The 17509-nt window shown below is 42.4% G+C and overlaps 1 protein-coding gene across 1 annotated transcript in view; it reads left to right on the top strand.

The window, feature by feature from the left end:
- The window catches only part of ALDH7A1 (aldehyde dehydrogenase 7 family member A1), a 50794-nt gene that overhangs the window by 9861 nt on the left and 23424 nt on the right, over positions 1–17509 (top strand). Inside the window, exons 2-7 of the mRNA XM_040344608.1 lie at positions 1082–1135; positions 5733–5798; positions 9375–9455; positions 13197–13320; positions 14513–14645; positions 17298–17342. Of these exons, the coding sequence (XP_040200542.1) occupies positions 1082–1135; positions 5733–5798; positions 9375–9455; positions 13197–13320; positions 14513–14645; positions 17298–17342 (503 nt within the window). The remainder of the gene's footprint in view (positions 1–1081; positions 1136–5732; positions 5799–9374; positions 9456–13196; positions 13321–14512; positions 14646–17297; positions 17343–17509) is intronic.

The following is a 17509-nucleotide window of genomic DNA, read 5'->3' as shown; positions in this document are numbered from 1 at the left end:
GGGCGGTGAATACAGCTCTCCCCCACCACCCCTTCCCATTGGAATGAATGGGTAATGCTTCCAAAGAGCCGCAACGCAGCCTCTATTAACCCCTTCGGTGGCAGGTTAAACCCCCCCCCCCCCGCTAGCGTCCGAAAGTGCCGATATCGGTGGATAGTAAGAACAGTTCATTGCACTGTAACTACAGGCGAAGGGGGGGGGGGGGGGGGGCTGTACTGCCTAATGGACCTGCCGCCCCATTGACAAAGTACCCTAAATCTGTTGACTAGATATTTGAAGCGGATTGCCCTTCTTTTTTTTATTTATTTTTCTCATCGTTGCCTATAGTTAGTGTAATGAACTGTTCTTACTATCCACTGATAGCAGCACTCAAAGCTCAGAGAAATGAAAAGTAAGTTTTTTTGGCACAGTTTCTTCATGTCCTTGAATACATTAAAAAAACATACATTTATCTCTTCTCTGTATATTTATGCACAGGATTTTGATTGCTAACACTGTCACACAACTATGCGGTAAAGACCCATCCATACAGAAAATAAAGAATGCAGTGATCTTCCTTGTAATAGCGAAATACATGAACTGTCATTTGGCAATGATCAGTATTACTGAGGGCTAAGTGGCACCTTTCGGATGGCTTTAGTTTAGGTGGAACTCCAGGCCAATGATTGCACTGTATACCTACTAACAGATATTGCAACTCTTGTGATTCATATGCCTGTGTTGCAATGCATAGCCTGATGGACCCCTTACTGTTTTGTGGTTCAGCCTAACAACTCCCTTCAACTTCTTCTTGTGCTGATCTATTGTCCAGCGAGCAGGCGGGAGGCAGAGAGGCGACATGGAAAGCTGCATTGCTGAACCAGGGAATAAGTCTGTCACCTGCCTGACAATGCTGTATGCCAGAGGTCTCGAAATCCTAGAATTGACTGAATTAAAAAAATAAACAATTGTAATATTTAGTTTTATTTTTTTGTGTAGCCCTTTTTTTTTTTTTTTTTTTTTTTTTTTTTTTTAATGCTGGTTTTCCAGTGAAATTTGCTTAATATCTGTTTTTGCTAATCCTGTCCGATTTTTCTTTCAGGTGGTAACATCATATTGCCCTGCAAACAATTTCCCTATCGCTCGAGTTAGGCAGGTAAGAGTTAATGTAGAGTGTGGGTTCTTTTTTTTTTTTTCAATCTCTTTGCTTGGCTTTGAGAAAGGGGTATGTATCAGCCGAAAAACACACAAGACTTTGCCACAATGATTATATCTCTATCTCTAGCTCTGCACTGGTGGTGCCCCAATCCTGCAGCTGAATCAACTGTAGGAGACTGTCAAGGAGATTGCTGGACCTTCTTGGGCACCCTGAAGCCTTCTTCACAAATGCAGTGTAAATGTTTTTTGTTTTTTTTATGGCATTAAAGCGGGGGTTCACCCAAAAAAAAAAAAATGTTAACCTTACATTCAGCCGAGTTGTCATGACAATCGGCTGTTTTTTTTTAATTTTATCCCCGTACATACCGTATTTTCACCGCTGCTTCCGGGTATGTCTTCTGCGGCACTGGGCGTTCCTAATTGATTGACAGGCTTCCGACCGTCGCATACAGCGCGTCACAAGTTGCCGAAAGAAGCCGAACGTCTGTGCGGCTCTATACGGCGCCTGCGCACTGACGTTCGGCTTCTTCATTATGACAACTCGGCTGAATGTAATGTTAAAAAAAAAAATTTGGGGTGAACCTCCGCTTTTAGTTAATTTTCATGGCAAAGAGGGATTTTGCAATGAATTGCAATTCATCTGATCACTCTTCATAACATTCTGGAATATATGCAAATTGCCATCATAAAAACTGAGGCAGCAGACTGAAAAATATTTGTTATTTCCAAAACTTTTTAGCCATGGCTGTACATATAGGGGCACCATTTTATAACTGGTTTGATCAGTCGTTTAAAAACGCACTCCTTTTCTCAAACTCAGCCTTGGGCGACAAATCGCACAACACGATTTTCAGACGGCTTTCATTTTAATGGCACCTAAAGTGGTGTGGTTCTGCCACAGTGGGCGTGCTGCAATTGTGGCAAACCGCATCATGCAAAGCTGGTCTCCCAAGATAAGCTTCTGGACCTTTCCCCACCTTTATGACAAGCTTAATGCGATGTGGTTTGCCTTGATTTTGCGCCCCAGAACCGCACGTTTTTTTTACGTGTCATCAAAATGAATGGCATCTAAAATTCACGTTGTGCATTTTTTTTTATTTTAGCAGAGCGTTTTGACATCACAGCGATTCTGCCCATGATTCAAAACGCCCAGGTGTGAATGCAGCCTTAAGCAGTATAAACAATGAGGTTGATTTACTAAAGGAAAATATACTGTGCATTTCAAGTGCGTTCACTCTAGATCAAAGGGGAGTCTCTGAAATGATGGGAAGCTCTGATTTATCTCATCCAATACTGTGCAAGCAGTATTTTTCCCCTTGTGTGTTCCCCTCAGATCTAGAGCGGGTGCACTTGTAGTGCAGACTATTTTCCTTTAGTAAAGCAACCCCAATGTTATGATGTGCAGATTTTTTTTTTTTTTCTTGGTTCAGATAACAAATAACTTGCCTACACATAAATTCACATTGGAGGTCAGACAAACAGGACTGTGAGCTATACAGGTTGTGTAATAAACCTGAACTGAAGCACCTCATATATCAAAGTCAAGCCATCTCCGATGATCACTCATGATAAATTATTCCAATCCTGTATGTCTACACTTGACAATCCATCTAGTGAAATGATATGATGGATTGTAATGTTTCTGTATATCGGAGAAAGGCAGTCCTTCTATACATAGAAACTACCAGGAAGTGTTCACAAACTCCAGCAATACGTTTTAAAGGATATCGATCGTATATAAAGTAGGGTTGTCCCGATACCGATGCTGGTATCGATACCGAGCATTTGCCCGAGGACTTGTACTCGGGCAAATGCTCCAATGCTTCACCCGATACCTGGGCAGTCAGGGTTGATCAGTGCTGTGGGAGAGTTACAAGCACCGATCACCCTGTATAGATTTCAAAGTCTGACACTCGGCTCGTTTATCTTTATTCCCCGGGTTCAGCTGCTTTAGTAAAATCAGCAGTGATCGGTGCTTGTAACTCTCTCCCACACACGATCACCGCTGACTGTCCCTTATCCTCCTCCAGTCCTCCTGCTGCTGTCACCCTCCGTTCTCCTGTGTCCTTGTCCGATATCGATATCTCAGGATGGAGAGCAGAGGTAGGAGCCGGTAAATCCGGCTCCTTTGTTTTCTGAATGGACAGAGTTGGTGATCAATGTCCATTCACATAACTGAAACATCGTAACCTCCTGGAATTACAATGTCTCGGTTAATGAATGGAGAGGAGCCACTGTCCTCTCTCCGTTCATTTTCAGTGCAGCTGAGGCTGCTGAGAAAGGGAAAAGGTAAAACGGTGATATCAGAACCGATTCAATCATACAGTTTTTAGTGTACATAGATTTGCAAAACAATGGGATAAAATAATATTTCTGAACTTTTTATCTTATGGTTACTGTGAAAATGTGTAAATGCATCAATGCAGTGCATGTTATCTCAGCTTGCAGAGCTTGGATTCCTTGAATGAGTTTACCAAAAATGGAAATATTGTAGAATATACAGCCCCATTCTACATAACTTGGCTCCTTTTTCATGCTGAATGAACTAAATTATTAATATATCTTGAATAGAAAGCTATTTTTACTCCTAAAGCATTTTGATTAAAATAAATTTGATTAAAAAATCTGATTACAGTAAAAAAAAAAATCTGATTTAAATCAGTTTTTTTTTTTTTTTTTGGGGTGTGTGGCAGCCACCCCAGCACCCCCCCTAATTACTTACCTGAGCCCCATCCTTCTCAGCAATGTCCACTAATGTGTAAGCTGTCCTGGACACTTGGCTGAGACATCACAGCAGCGCCACTGGCTCCCATGGCTGGCAGTCAGCCAATCAGGGCAGAGAGGGTGGGGCTATTGTGCAAACACATTAGGTGTTGCACACAGCAGCTGATATTTTGGTCACTGAGCGCAGGTGTTTAACCCCTTCCCGACCAGCTGCAGCAGTTATTCTGCGGCAGGTTGGCTCCACTGGGTGAACCGTCATGGCTGCACATCGGTTCACCTTTTGACCACTAGGGGCACGTGACGTCGGAGCCGACGCCCGCGATCGCTCCACACAAAACGGAGGTCTGTCAATGTAAAGGACAGATCTCTGTGATTTCAGGGATGAGGAGAGCAATCTGTTGGTTATACGAAGTATGAACAATGATCGCTCTCCTCACCCAGGCAGTCCCATCCCCCCACAGTTATAATTACTCCCTAGGTAACACATTTAACTCCTTGATCGCCCCCTACTGTTAACCCCTTCCCTGCCAGTGACCTTTACGCAGTAATGGGTGCATTTTTATAGCGCTGATCGCTGTATAAATGCCAATGTTCCTAAAAGTGTCCGATCTGTCCGCCATAATGTCACAGTCCCGATTAAAAATCACAGATCGCCGCCATTACTAGCAAGAGAAAATAACGATAATAATCCCATAAATCTTTCCCCTATTTTTGTAGATGCTATAACTTTTGCTCAAACCAATCTATATATGCTTATTGCGATATTTTTGGTAAAAAGAAAAGGGAAGAAAAAAACGGGATATTATAGCGAAAAGTACAAAATATATATATATTTTTTTTTAGAAATTGTTGCTTTTTTTGTTTATAGCGCAAAAACAAACAAACGCAGAGATGATCAAATGCCACCAAAAGAAAGCTTTGTGGGGGGGAGGGTACAGCATCGCATGACTGTGCAATTGTCGGTTGAAGGGATTTATTTATTTTCTCATTATGTGTATCCCACTTAATTTAGTGAACTGTTTCATGCTCAGTATACATAAGATGCAGTAGCTATACTTGCGTATGTCCAAAAAAAAGCATCACAAATCTGACAAAAAGGTGCAAACATCCTGCTTTACATTCAATGGGTTAAAGGGGTTGTAAAGGTTTATTTAACAAAAATTACAAACATATCATACTTGCCTCCACTGTGCAGTTCGTTTTTGCACAGAGTGGCCCTGATCCTGGTCTTCTGGGGTCCCTCGGCGACTGTCTTGGCTCCTCCCTACAACAGCTAACCCCAGTTCTGGGAAGCGCTCTCCAAAGTAGGTTAGCTTGCAGGCGCACTCCTGTAATATAGCCAGACTGTATCACTCGGCCCGCTGCCTCGTTGCTTAGATTGACAGCAGCGGGAGACAATGGCTGCGCTGCTATCAATCTCCAATGAAGAGTCGCCTCAAGCTGGGGGAAACCATTGTGGGATCGCGCCCACGAAATTTTGTAGCTCAGGTAAGTAAAACAGGGGGCTGGGGGGGGGGGGGGGCGAGAGTGCAAGGATGCATTAAGGTGAAAAAATACAAAGCTTTTCAACCCCTTTTAAGATATGGCCTTGCCAAGGATTTCAGGTGAAGTTGGAGGGAGCTAGTTGGTACCAACAGCAAAAATTGTGTCCTTTTGTGAAAATGTCATACAATTCTGATGCATTTAACAGTGGTGGGCTTCTTCATTTAGTATAGCCTACATTTTGATTTGCAGGTTTTTATTTAGGAATGGCACCTGATACATTTGTCTGATTAATGCCAACCTAGGAGTTTGTAAATGATGAGAGCAATGCATAGGGCAGAAATGACTGGCTTCTTATTTTCTGCTTTTTGTGTCCTTGTTAATTTCAGGCCACTCTTGAAGAGTACAATGAAACAGTTATCAAGGCTCAGGAGGCCTGGCAGGTCTGGGCTGATGTAAGTATAACAGACATTGCTACTTAAATATTTTCTGATGTTTTGAATATGTCATAGATGATGCGTTTGGTCATTGTAGTGGAACAGTGTGTGCCCATCCCATAGACCTTAGGCTTCGTTTACACGGTACATTATTCAACCTCTCCTGAATGATTTAACTTGACAGCTAGAAATCGGCTTCTAAAAACGGCCGCTTAGCCGCGTTCGCGTCTAGAAGCGTTTGAAAAAAATATATATATATATATTCTCTGCATCTAATGATTAATTTAATAATCGATTAGTTGGCCGATTATTGTATCGGATAATAGCCTTAAAAAAACAATTTGCATTTTTATATTTTTTTGGGCCAATTTGTTGGGCAGATTACAAAACAAATTGCCGCAAAAACACATTACATGCTTTTCTGCAGCTTCTCCATTAAAGTATACTGAACCAAAAAAAAAAAAAAAATGGCACCGTTTTGCGTTAAAAGTCCTTGCCCTTTCCAAATCCGCAGCAGCTGAAAAGAAATCATGGATGTGAACGTGTCCCATAGGAAAACATGTAAATGAACTGTGTGTTTCTAGTGTGTTTCTGCAAAAAGAACCAAAAAACAGAGGTGTGAACCCGGCCTGAGATGTTTAGTAACATAATGGGGTTAAATAAAATAAGTACAAAAAGAGCAAATAATCGCTACTGTAAGGGGTTAATTTTATTACTGTGGGACAGTGAAAGTACCGTATTTATCGGCGTATATCGCGCACTACTTTCCCCTTAAAATAAGGGGAAAATCGTGGGTGTGCGATATACGCCGATAGCCGCTTCCCGCGCTAAGTTTGAAATCCTGCGCCGACATATACCGAGTGCAGTACACTCGGGTACATTCGGCTAGTCTCGGCTTCGCTAGTGCTCACGCATAAACGTCACAGAGCGCGAGAGAAGCCGAGCCTTGCCGAATGTACCCGAGTGTACTGCACTCAGTATATGTTGGCGGAGGCGTTCGAACTGAGCGGGGACTCGACTTGAGGTGTGCGCTGGAGAAGCCAGGAGGACACCATCAAGACCGCAGACGGACTGGACGATGGACGCTGGGAAGACACCAAAACTGTAAGTAATAAAATCATATAACATTTTTTTTTTACAGGAATTTTGGGGGCAACTTTAGGGGTGCGCGGTATACGCGGGAGCGTGTTATACCGCGTAAAATACGGTAATATTTACAGTAACGATTTGCTTTTTTTGTACTATAAAGGGCTAATTTTCGTTTTTTTTAACCCCATTATGTTACTGGATATATATATATATATATATATATATATATATATATATATATATATATATATATATATATATATATATATATATATATATATACACTAATCGATTATGAAATCAATCAATTACAATTTTCATAATCGATTAATCTAAAATTAGCCCTTTATTTACAAAAAAGCAAATCGCTACTGTAGATATTACTTTCACTGTCCCACAGAAAAAAAATGAACCCCTCGGGCTGCGTACACACAGTCGGTCCAAACCGATGAAAACGGCCTGAAGTCCAGTTTCATCGGTCCAAACCGACAGTGTGTACGGCCCATCGGTCTGTTGTACTTCGGACAAAAATTTGAGAACTTGCTTTAAAATCGGACCGATGGACGGCTGACCATCGGTCAAAACCGATGGTTAGTACACAAAAGCATTGGTTCAAAACCCACGCATGCTTAGAATCAAGTTGACGCATGCTTGGAAGCATTGAACTTCGTTTTTTTCAGCACGTCATGTGTTTTACGTCACCGCGCTTTGATCCGATCGGTTTTTGAACTGATGGTGTGTACGCACATCAGACCATCGGTCTGCTTCAGCGGTGAACCGATGAAAACGGTCCGTCGGACCATTCTCATCGGATGGACCGGTCGTGTGTACGCGGCCTTACAGTAGCGATTATTTGCTCTTTTTGTACTTATTTTTGTTTTTTTAACCCCAATATGTTACTGAACATCTCAGGCCGTGGTGCACACCTCTGTTTTTTTGGTGCTTTTTGCAGAAACACACTACAGTTCATTTACATGTTTTCCTATGGGACACGTTCACATCCATAATTTTTTTTTTCAGCTGCTGCGTATTTGGAAAGGGCAAGGACTTTTTAACGCAAAACGGTGTTATTTTTTTTTTTTTTTGGTTCAATATACTTCAATGGAGAAGTTGCAGAAAAGCATGTAATGTGTTTTTGCGGCAATTTGTGTTTTGTAATCTGCCCAATAACATATTGGCAAAAAAAAAATATGAAAATTTCGTTTTTAAGGCTATTATCCGATTAATCGAAACAATAATCGGCCAACTAATCGATTATGAAAATAATCGTTAGTTGCAAAACTATGAATTAACACCTGGAATTATACATAACAAAAAAGTGTGAAACAACTGAAAATATATTTCATATTCTAGGTTCTTCAAAGTAGCCACCTTTTGCAGCAGACACATCTCTAGAACTGTTAAGAGGAGACTGTGTGAATCAGGCCTTCATGGTAGAATATCTGCTAGGAAACCACTGCTAAAGAAAGGCAACAAGCAGAAGAGACTTGTTTGGGCTAAAGAACACAAGGAATGGACATTAGACCAGTGGAAATCTGTGCTTTGGTCTGATGAGTCCAAACTTGAGATCTTTTTTCCAACCTCCGTGTCTTTGTGCGACGCAGAAAAGGTGAACGGATGGACTCTACATGCCTGGTTCCCACCGTGAAGCATGGAGGAGGAGGTGTGATGGTGTGGGGTGTTTTGCTGGTGACACTGTTCTGGATTTATTCAAAATTGAAGGCATACTGAACCAGCATGGCTACCACAGCATCTTGCAGCGGCATGCTATTCCATCCGGTTTGCGTTTAGTTGGACCATTTATTTTTCAACAGGACAATGACCCCAAACACACCTCCAGGCTGTGTAAGGGCTATTTGACCAAGAAGGAGAGTGATGGGGTGCTGCGCCAGGTGACTACCTCTTGAAGCTCATCAAGAGAATGCCAAGAGTGTGCCAAGCAGTAATCAAAGCAAAAGGTGGCTACTTTGAAGAACCTAGACTATGAAATATATTTTCAGTTGTTTCACACTTTTTTGTTATGTATAATTCCACATGTGTTAATTCATAGTTTTGATGCCCTCAGTGTGAATCTACAATTTTCATAGTCATGAAAATAAAGAAAACTCTTTGAATGAGAAGGTGTGTGTGTATATATGTGTGTGTGTGTGTGTGTATGTATGTTTTTTATATATATATATAAATTTATTAATATTTTTTTTTTTTTCATAGTTATGATGGCAGCAGAAGGGGCGGGGCAGGCACTGAGCAAGCAACCATGATAAAATGTGGTCAGTTTACAGGGGGGAGGTACAGCCAAACCGGATCAGACAGTTTTTTTTTTAGGTTATAGAAGGTGCCAAATTACACAGCACAAGCACTGTGCTGTATAACATACTTTGTGTGGGTTTTCATTTATTTAACAATAAGCATGACCTTGTTGGGGGGGGGGTTCACTCCTTTACTGTTTATGTAAGCAACTTTTCATTATCATAAATGTGGTACATTTTTTTTTTTTTTTTTTAGGTCCCTGCTCCAAAACGTGGAGAAATAGTGAGACAGATCGGTGATGCACTCCGAAAAAAGATCAACGTTCTTGGAAATCTGGTATAGTAAATAAAGCAGTCCACTGTCCTGCTTAACTGCATAGAAAGTTATCTAATCGTTCGACTCATGGAATTGGTATCTGAGGAAAAAAATATATATAATTATGTTGTCACTGATGGTGGGGATTGTGGTTTGAGGAACCCACGTTGGACTGCAGATGTACTAATGGCCACTTATCACGATCATTGTCTAAAGCATTAATTTTCCTATAGCTGATGTGCAGTACTGAGAAAAACTTAAGCGCTAAAGAAAAAAAACAACCTTTTTAGTTATTCGCTTTCCTTTTTTTTTTTTAACCTTTCTGGAATATGGCACAGTATATACTTGCAACCTGGATTTCTTCCCTCTGTCTTTAGGAAGTCCTCTTTTCTTTAGTGTACTTTGCTAAAAATATTGCCTGAAGAAAAATGCCTGGGCACTTCGAAAGCTTGCACTACAGTCTTAGTAAGCCAATTAACTGTATTGTCCTAGATCAGGGGTGTCCAACCTTTTGAAGAGCAAGGTCCACTTAAGTGACTTGGTAACCAGTCGCGGGCCACAATGAGTGGAGTGGGTGGATGGCAGCTCACTCCACTCGGCTCTATAGAGCCCACTCTACTCTTAGCACACCAAACTCGCAGGTAATAGAAGTCTATGGCTCAGTGCAGGTAACCCACAGGTGCACTTCTCTGCACCTGTGGATCAGTTTGAAAGCAGCCTGGTAACCACTGCAGAACAGATCTGCCCATATATACACTGTGATTTTCGTAATAATCTTGCCTTTAATAACAGTATTCTATTTTATTCCACCCCAGAGCAGGAGGCCGTGGGCCACATCAGAGGGCTCCGGGGGCCAAATGTGGCCCCGGGCCACTTGTTGGGCACACCTGCCCTAGATCCAAACTTCTAAAAACAATTACCTGGAAAGAGTTATATTACAGGGACTTGCTGTATGTTTTGAAAATGTATTCTGTAGAAAATTCTGCTTGCCTTATTAATTTAAATTGATATTAACCCTTTACTGCTAGGCCCTGTGCTCCAGTTTTAAGCTCAGGTGGCCAAATAATTTTAGCATTTTTTTTTTCACTTGCAGCTTTCAGAGTTTGTAAAAGACCCCCAAAACCATATATTTTCTCAATGCCCATTTTTTTTCTTTTTTTTTTTTTTAAGCAAATGAGAAGTACAATAAAAAGAGGGTGCAACTGTAGGGGCACAATAGTTGTGCAATGCAAATATTTATCAAATTGCTGTCAAACGCTGAAATCCTTATTTGCATACAAAATGCACCAGGACTTGGTAGGAATTTTGTAAGTCCTTGCTCACGTGGGGTATACTAAAGTGTATGCCCATGGAGGGCCATATGAAGAGCCATGTTTATCTGCACAGGGAGGTGCTCTGTATATCCCCCTCAACACCTACAGGAGAAGGTGGCACTGGTGGGAAACTGACTGCTCTGTGCAATGGCATTGCACAAAGTGGGTAGATTTAACCTTTTTTTTATTTTAAAGGGGAATTCCAGCCTTTTTTATGTTTATTAAAAGTCAGCAGCTACAAAAAGTGTAGCTGCTGGCTTTTCATAAACATACTTGCCTGTTCCACTGTCAAGCGACGCCCGGAGCTTTGCTCCTCTCCGTTGGCGCCTCCATTCTAACTGTGGGCACCCAGCCGTGGCCGCTTTCAACTTCACGGCCGGGCACTCTCTGCGCATGTGCGAATGGCGCTGCGCTTCCTGAGTGGATAGGCGATCGCCTGGGACCTGTCACTTGTACCAGGTGATCGCCTACAGGGATTGGCCACATTAGGCGATATGACGAGTCGCCTAAGCGGTCCCTGGGTGGAAGGAGGAAGTGGGACAGGAAGTCACCCCCCCAAATGCCAAATGTGGCATGTAAAGGGGTGAGGAGTGGTTTAAGCAGGGGTGAGGAGTGGTTTAAGCAGAAGTTCCACTTTGGGGGGGGAGGGGTAGGGAATGTAGCCTTTACAATCACTTTAGCTAAAAACAGTAGATTTTTTTTTTCTTTTAGCACAGGAAGGGTTGGCCTTTGGCCCAGAGGATACCGCACAGTAGAGGTGATAACGGGTTGAGTTCAGATTATGAAAAGTTAATATCGGGGTTAAAAAGAAGGTTGGTTGGGGAGGGTAAGTGTTAAGGTTAGTATGTTGGTTTCATCTTGTTGATAGCAGTAAGCTTAATGTTGGAGAAGCATAGGGTATTGCAATTTACTTGGCAAACTTTTTGTATTTTTTGCCACAGAAAAAAAAAGTCCAGTCTTCTGGCGTTAAAAGCTACCATATTGTAACTTGAACAAAGGACAAATCGCTGTTGCTTAAAACTGAAATGAAATAAGAAAAGTCCACAAAAAGAACCACTATAAATGGTTGCTGCACATCGAGCAGGTCGAGTTGTCTAATGCACATACTGAAAGCACCAGAGGACGCCGGCATCAAAGTGTAGAGCGTTTATTAAAAACAATAGTTAAAAAAAAACAGGCTGCATTGTTGCACTCATAGCATGTCACCAAGTCCAAGATTAAACCCTCTATGGAGCTGCCATGGATGCAGAGATTGGTAAGGAAGATTCTGGTATGAGGCGGGCTGTGACACGAGCACTACTGTAATGCTGGGTGTCTTCCGAGATGTATTTCACCTGCTAGGCTGACATTCATCTGAGCTCTGGTCCATTTTCGGTGTGCTTGGAGGTGTCTGGCTGAGACGTCACTGTGACCTGTATCAACAAGGTGTGGGGGAAAACATGGTAGACAGAGATCAAGATGAGAATTTATAATAAAACCATATCTTTACAAAGTGTTTTTCCTTGTTTGCATGGGGTGGGGTTATCCAGAAAATTATCAACTTTCAATCTAGTATTTTACTAGCCATGCTCTTTCCTTATGAGTGACCGTTAAAGTTCCAATATGACAACTGGTTTTGATTGATGCCATGTAGAAACTGTAGCCAGGTGGAAGGCAGGGTTTGCACAAGGTTTTCATTATTTTTCACACGTAAACATTCTAATTCAGTCCCTAAGGTGTGCCTATTTTATTGATTTTTATTTTAGGCCTTTTCCTTATTTCCCACCTACTTTTGTGAATTTTACTGTCTGTCACAAGAGACTGAGCACACAAAACAGCCTATAAAACCCACTTCCTTGTATCCATCAGGCATGTACAGGGCACTTTGTAGCTGTAAAGGTACAATTCTTTTTTTCTTAAATAGCTTCCTTTACCTTAGTGCAGTCCTCCTTCACTTACCTCATCCTTCCATTTTGCTTTTAAATGTCCTTATTTCTTCTGAGAAATGTCATATCTCATGTATCTCACTTCCTGTTCTTCTGTCTGTAACTCCACACAGTAATGCAAGGCTTTCTCCCTGGTGTGGAGTGTCGTGCTCGCCCCCTCCCTTGGACTACTGGAGAGCCAGGATGCTCTCTACGTTGCAGATAAAGGAGCTTTGTGTTAGTGGGTGTCCTGACTCTCCTGTAGTCCAAGGAATGGTGTGAACACGGCACTCCACACCAGGGAGAAAGTCTTGCATTACTGTGTGGAGTTACAGACAAGAAGTGAGGATTTCTCAGAAGAAATAAGGACATTTAAAAGCAAAATGGAAGGATGAGGTAAGTGAAGGAGGACTGAACTAAGGTAAAGGAAGCTATTTGGGAAGAAAAAAATTGTACCTTTACAATCCCTTTTAAGGAAATCCTGAAGGCTTTTTTCTTGCCTCGGCTTATATTATCACATTTTCTTGTATTTGTTTCCATTTTAGGTTTCTCTAGAAATGGGAAAGATTCTGGTAGAAGGTGTTGGAGAAGTCCAAGAGTATGTTGACATCTGTGACTATGCAGTTGGACTTTCCCGTATTGTCGGAGGACCCATATTACCTTCAGAAAGTAAATGAGGTTTTTATACTCTTGGTTGCGTCAAAACATTTGTCTTATTTAAAATAAATAAATAAATAAACTTTTGAAGGCTAATGTGCCTAGCCTAGATGTGAAAGAACTGATTTGGAACATGTGGCAGAACTGTAGCTTTTACACAGTAGCCAGGCTTCCTGTTTTAGATTTCCCCATTTCCTCCCACACTATAGCTGAAAGACAGCTACAGCTTGGGCTTACTTTGCCAGGGGGGTGTCCATGGACCTCCTTCCGTGATGATGCTGCCGGCGCGTGACCCCTGTGGCACTCTGTGATCGCTGAATTCTTCCGGCTCGGATGATCAGGGTAAAGGGCCAACTACACTGGCCCTTTACCATGTGATCGGCTGTGTCCAATGACAGCTGATCTCAGATGTAAACACAAGCCGATTATTGGCTTTCTATTCCTCACGCTGACAGCATGAGGAAGGGAGGTAAGAGGCGATAACTGGCTTGTGTTAAAGGGACAGCTACACTAATAATCGGGGCACGGGTAAAAGTGCCAAGTAGGCAAGTGGTTAAAGTGATTGTAACGGCTTGTGTTTTGTTATACTTGCCACCTCTGTGCAGTTGGTTTTGCACAGAGCAGCCCGGGTCCCTTTGCTGCTCCTTGCTCCTCCCTCCTTTTGAGTGCCCCTCAGCCAATAGCTTGCTGCAGGAGGAACCAAAACAGTCAGTGCTCTGTGTATACATTCAGACACTGAGCCTCGACCTGGCCCTACCACCTCTCCCCTGATTGTCTGACTTTGACAGCCGCGGGAGTTAATGACGCTTCTGTTCTGTCTCAGCCAATCAGGAGGAGTGTCCTGGATGGCTAAGGGGATCGTGGACATCGCTGGAGAGAGAAGGGGCTCAGGTAAGTAATGGGGGTGGGGGGTAGGGGCTGCTACTAAACACGGAAGTTTTTTTGTTTGCTTTTTCTTAAAGCATAAAGATAAAAAAACTTCTGCCTTTTTACAACTCCTTTTTAAAGCAAAGAACTGAATACTTGCTGGCTCATAATATGTATTCTGGGACTTGTAAGTGCTTAATTGTAAATTATTGTTGTCTAGTCTCAGGACTTTAGTTTGTTAAACAGCTTTTATTTAAATTTAACTGAAATTGTTGGTACAAACTAAAAGCTCTGTATGTTCTCACATGCTCATAAATGTCATATCTCATGTCTTTAGGACCTGGGCATGCCCTGATTGAACAGTGGAATCCTGTGGGTTTGGTTGGAATTATCACTGCCTTTAATTTTCCAGTTGCCGTCTATGGCTGGAATAATGCTCTTGCTTTGGTCTGTGGGGACGTCTGTCTATGGTAAGCAATATAATATGTAATGTAATAAACCAGTAGATTCATCCACAAGGCAAGCAGCCGTGTGCATTGTTTAGTAACTTACAGGACCAATTGGCAATCACTTGGAAATCCTCCATTGTCAAAGTCAGCTAAGTATGTGTTGGGGCCATATATATATATATATATATTATAGTCGCTACCCCCGCAGGAGCCGCTGGATAGATTTGGGATGGCGTGTTACCTTTGTGAGCGTCTAGTGGTATGATGATGCAATAACAGAATGTCCAAACAGCAGGGTGTCTTTTTCTGTGCTTTTTATTCTTGGCAAACAATGAACTTGAGGTAGAAAGAGAAAAGATGGGTGAAGAGGAGAAGTTGCAGATTCAGGCTTGGATAGAAGAGAAGCAGTCCTGCTTCAAATAGCACTCACACTTTCGTCGCCCCTCGGCCGAGGGGGTATAGTGTACCCGGACAGGCCTCTCACACCGACCTGGCAGCCATGGTATCACTCGGAACCTTGAGAAGGAACAAGTCTCTGCCACAGACTTGCCTGAAATGAGGATAGAAGTGGAACCTCTGCCACAGGCCCCTTTCTCTAGAACGTAGATAATAAGCGAGTCCTTCTCAGTAACGTAATTTGCCTGAATCTCCCTCAGGTAGTCTCTCAAATGGTCACCGACTGACAGGTTGCCATACACACAAACTGTCAATGTCCGGTCACCTTGATCCCCGATGGATTGTCTAGGTTGGATCGCCTGCCTCCGGGCTCACCTCAGACCGACTCCCCACTGAACAGCACAACTCTCTTGGGGTCTTCAGATATTTGGGGACACAGCTTCAGTTGCTCCGGGCCATCATGGTCCCGGAACCAAGGACACCGCGTAGCACGTGCGCCCCTGGCCTGGTAGGCCATATCGCCGGTGCCCGTGATGTGCGCATACCCTGAAGGTGGGTGCCGCACCCGAAACCAGCAGAAGACAAACCCCACAAAATGGCGTCCGCTCTAGAAGTACCCTCCCCAGCAAGCCCCGCGAGGGAGAAACTCCTCCTCTAATTGGCTGCTGGCAAGAGGCGCTTCTGACTGAACTCCTCTGCTGCCACGTGTCGCCCAGAGATGGAAAAGTATCTCTGGAACACAGAATGAACTGGCAGTACAGCCCAGCTAGAGTAGAGGCCCAATTTACATAAATTAGCTGGATGAGAGTAAACTAACTCTCCTCCCCCTCTAAATTTAGGATAGCACCTGGACTGAAAGTACACAGGATATATATATGCAGTATACAGAGCGCCTTGACGGGGCCTGCAGCTTACACATGCATTTGCAAATGCGTGCAACTAAACCTCCTGTTTTTAACGCACACAGACAAGTGAATTTGGTTGGTTGCTGATTGGTCAGTAAGTTTGAGCCTGGATGTTCTAGATAAATGTTTAAACCGATGTGTAAAATGTATTGCAGAGACAGATGGCAGTGCCTTTTTTAGCTGGTGCAATGTTCTCTTGATGTTTGCATGAATTTTGAGGGCTTTAATTCTTTCAGACAATGCCGCAGGTGTGGCAGAATGAGACTGTGACCCTAACCTTGTTAAAGGATTATTTTCGTCTGTACCATTTCCTGGTAATTGTATCTTTAAATGACTACATAATTTCCCATGAAATGTAGTAAAGTTACAACTTGTTCTGTTAAGTCAAAACTTTTTATGGGATGTCACACTGGTACAGGGCACGATAAAGCTGATGTACATAGTTTGTTACTGTTTTGGGTACTGGAGAGCTGCTCTTTTTCATTTTTGCTACAAACTTTTGTGAAAACTGTTCATGGTTTTCTACATTTCCAATCCCCGTGGTTTTTTTTTTTTTTTTTTTTGAGGTTGGTGGTCTCCTGGCAGGAAAAAGCAGATTGTAAAATGTAGCGAATGCCACATACTGCACACTTGTTTAGGCACATCAAGCGCTTGAGCATTTATTTCAATGGCAGAATGAATATTCTGGTCAATGTAATCCATAGACGCTCAAGTGCTTAATGTGTGTAGCGTTTTGATGTGTTGACCCACATCAAGCGTTTTTTCTGCCCAAAAGCTCCTCTTAAAGTGTGTGTCTTTTTTTTTTTTTTCTTTCTTTATTATAAGAATACATGTACAAAGATCAGCAAAATGAATAGTCTTTGTCTATTGTATGGGTCCTGCCCAGATCCCTTGGGCTGGAGCATCCCATCCCCCCTGTGACCTCCAAGTGTGTCTCCTAGCGCACAGCAGGCCTCATTAATCGGTTCAAAATTGGCGCAGTAATCGGCTCCTCTTCTGATATGCCTGTGTGCATGGGCACATAGGCCAACATTGATGGGTTTTTCCAGCCTGCAAAAGCACCTGTAACGCTTGTAAAAGTGGAATGTTTGTTAGCCATGTGTGCATGACGCCTAGTAGTTGCCACTACTAACTACAGTGATTGCCAATGTCTTTCAGTTGGCTGTCCTGCTGAATAGTAACCCACTCAGCATGGGTGCCTTTCACAGAACGTCTTGGCTTGTTCTCAATAAATGCTAAGTGTTTTGTGATTGGACGAGGCTGGGTGGTGAGATCATGAATCTGTATTTCATAGTGAAATGTAATCTCATTATTTCAAGGACAATATTTTGTGTTTGGTTGATAAGACTATATATTTGATTCTTTTATTTAGGAAGGGCGCACCAACCACATCGCTTACCAGTGTGGCAGTAACAAAGTAAGTTTCCTTGTAATACGAATATCTGTCATATTTGTAGGCTATTAAAGAGGAACTGCAGTCTGCTCCCATAATTTGTAATAAAAACATCTTTGCTATTAAGTTTCACTCCAACTGCTTTCCATATTTTATATATACTAGGATTCTGTACTTGCCAAAGCCCAGGG

The sequence above is a fragment of the Rana temporaria genome, chromosome 1 (genome assembly GCF_905171775.1).
Source record: "Rana temporaria chromosome 1, aRanTem1.1, whole genome shotgun sequence".
NCBI classification, from domain to species: domain Eukaryota; kingdom Metazoa; phylum Chordata; class Amphibia; order Anura; family Ranidae; genus Rana; species Rana temporaria.
Note: the sequence above shows the minus strand (reverse complement) of the source record. Positions and strands in the feature narration are given on the sequence as shown.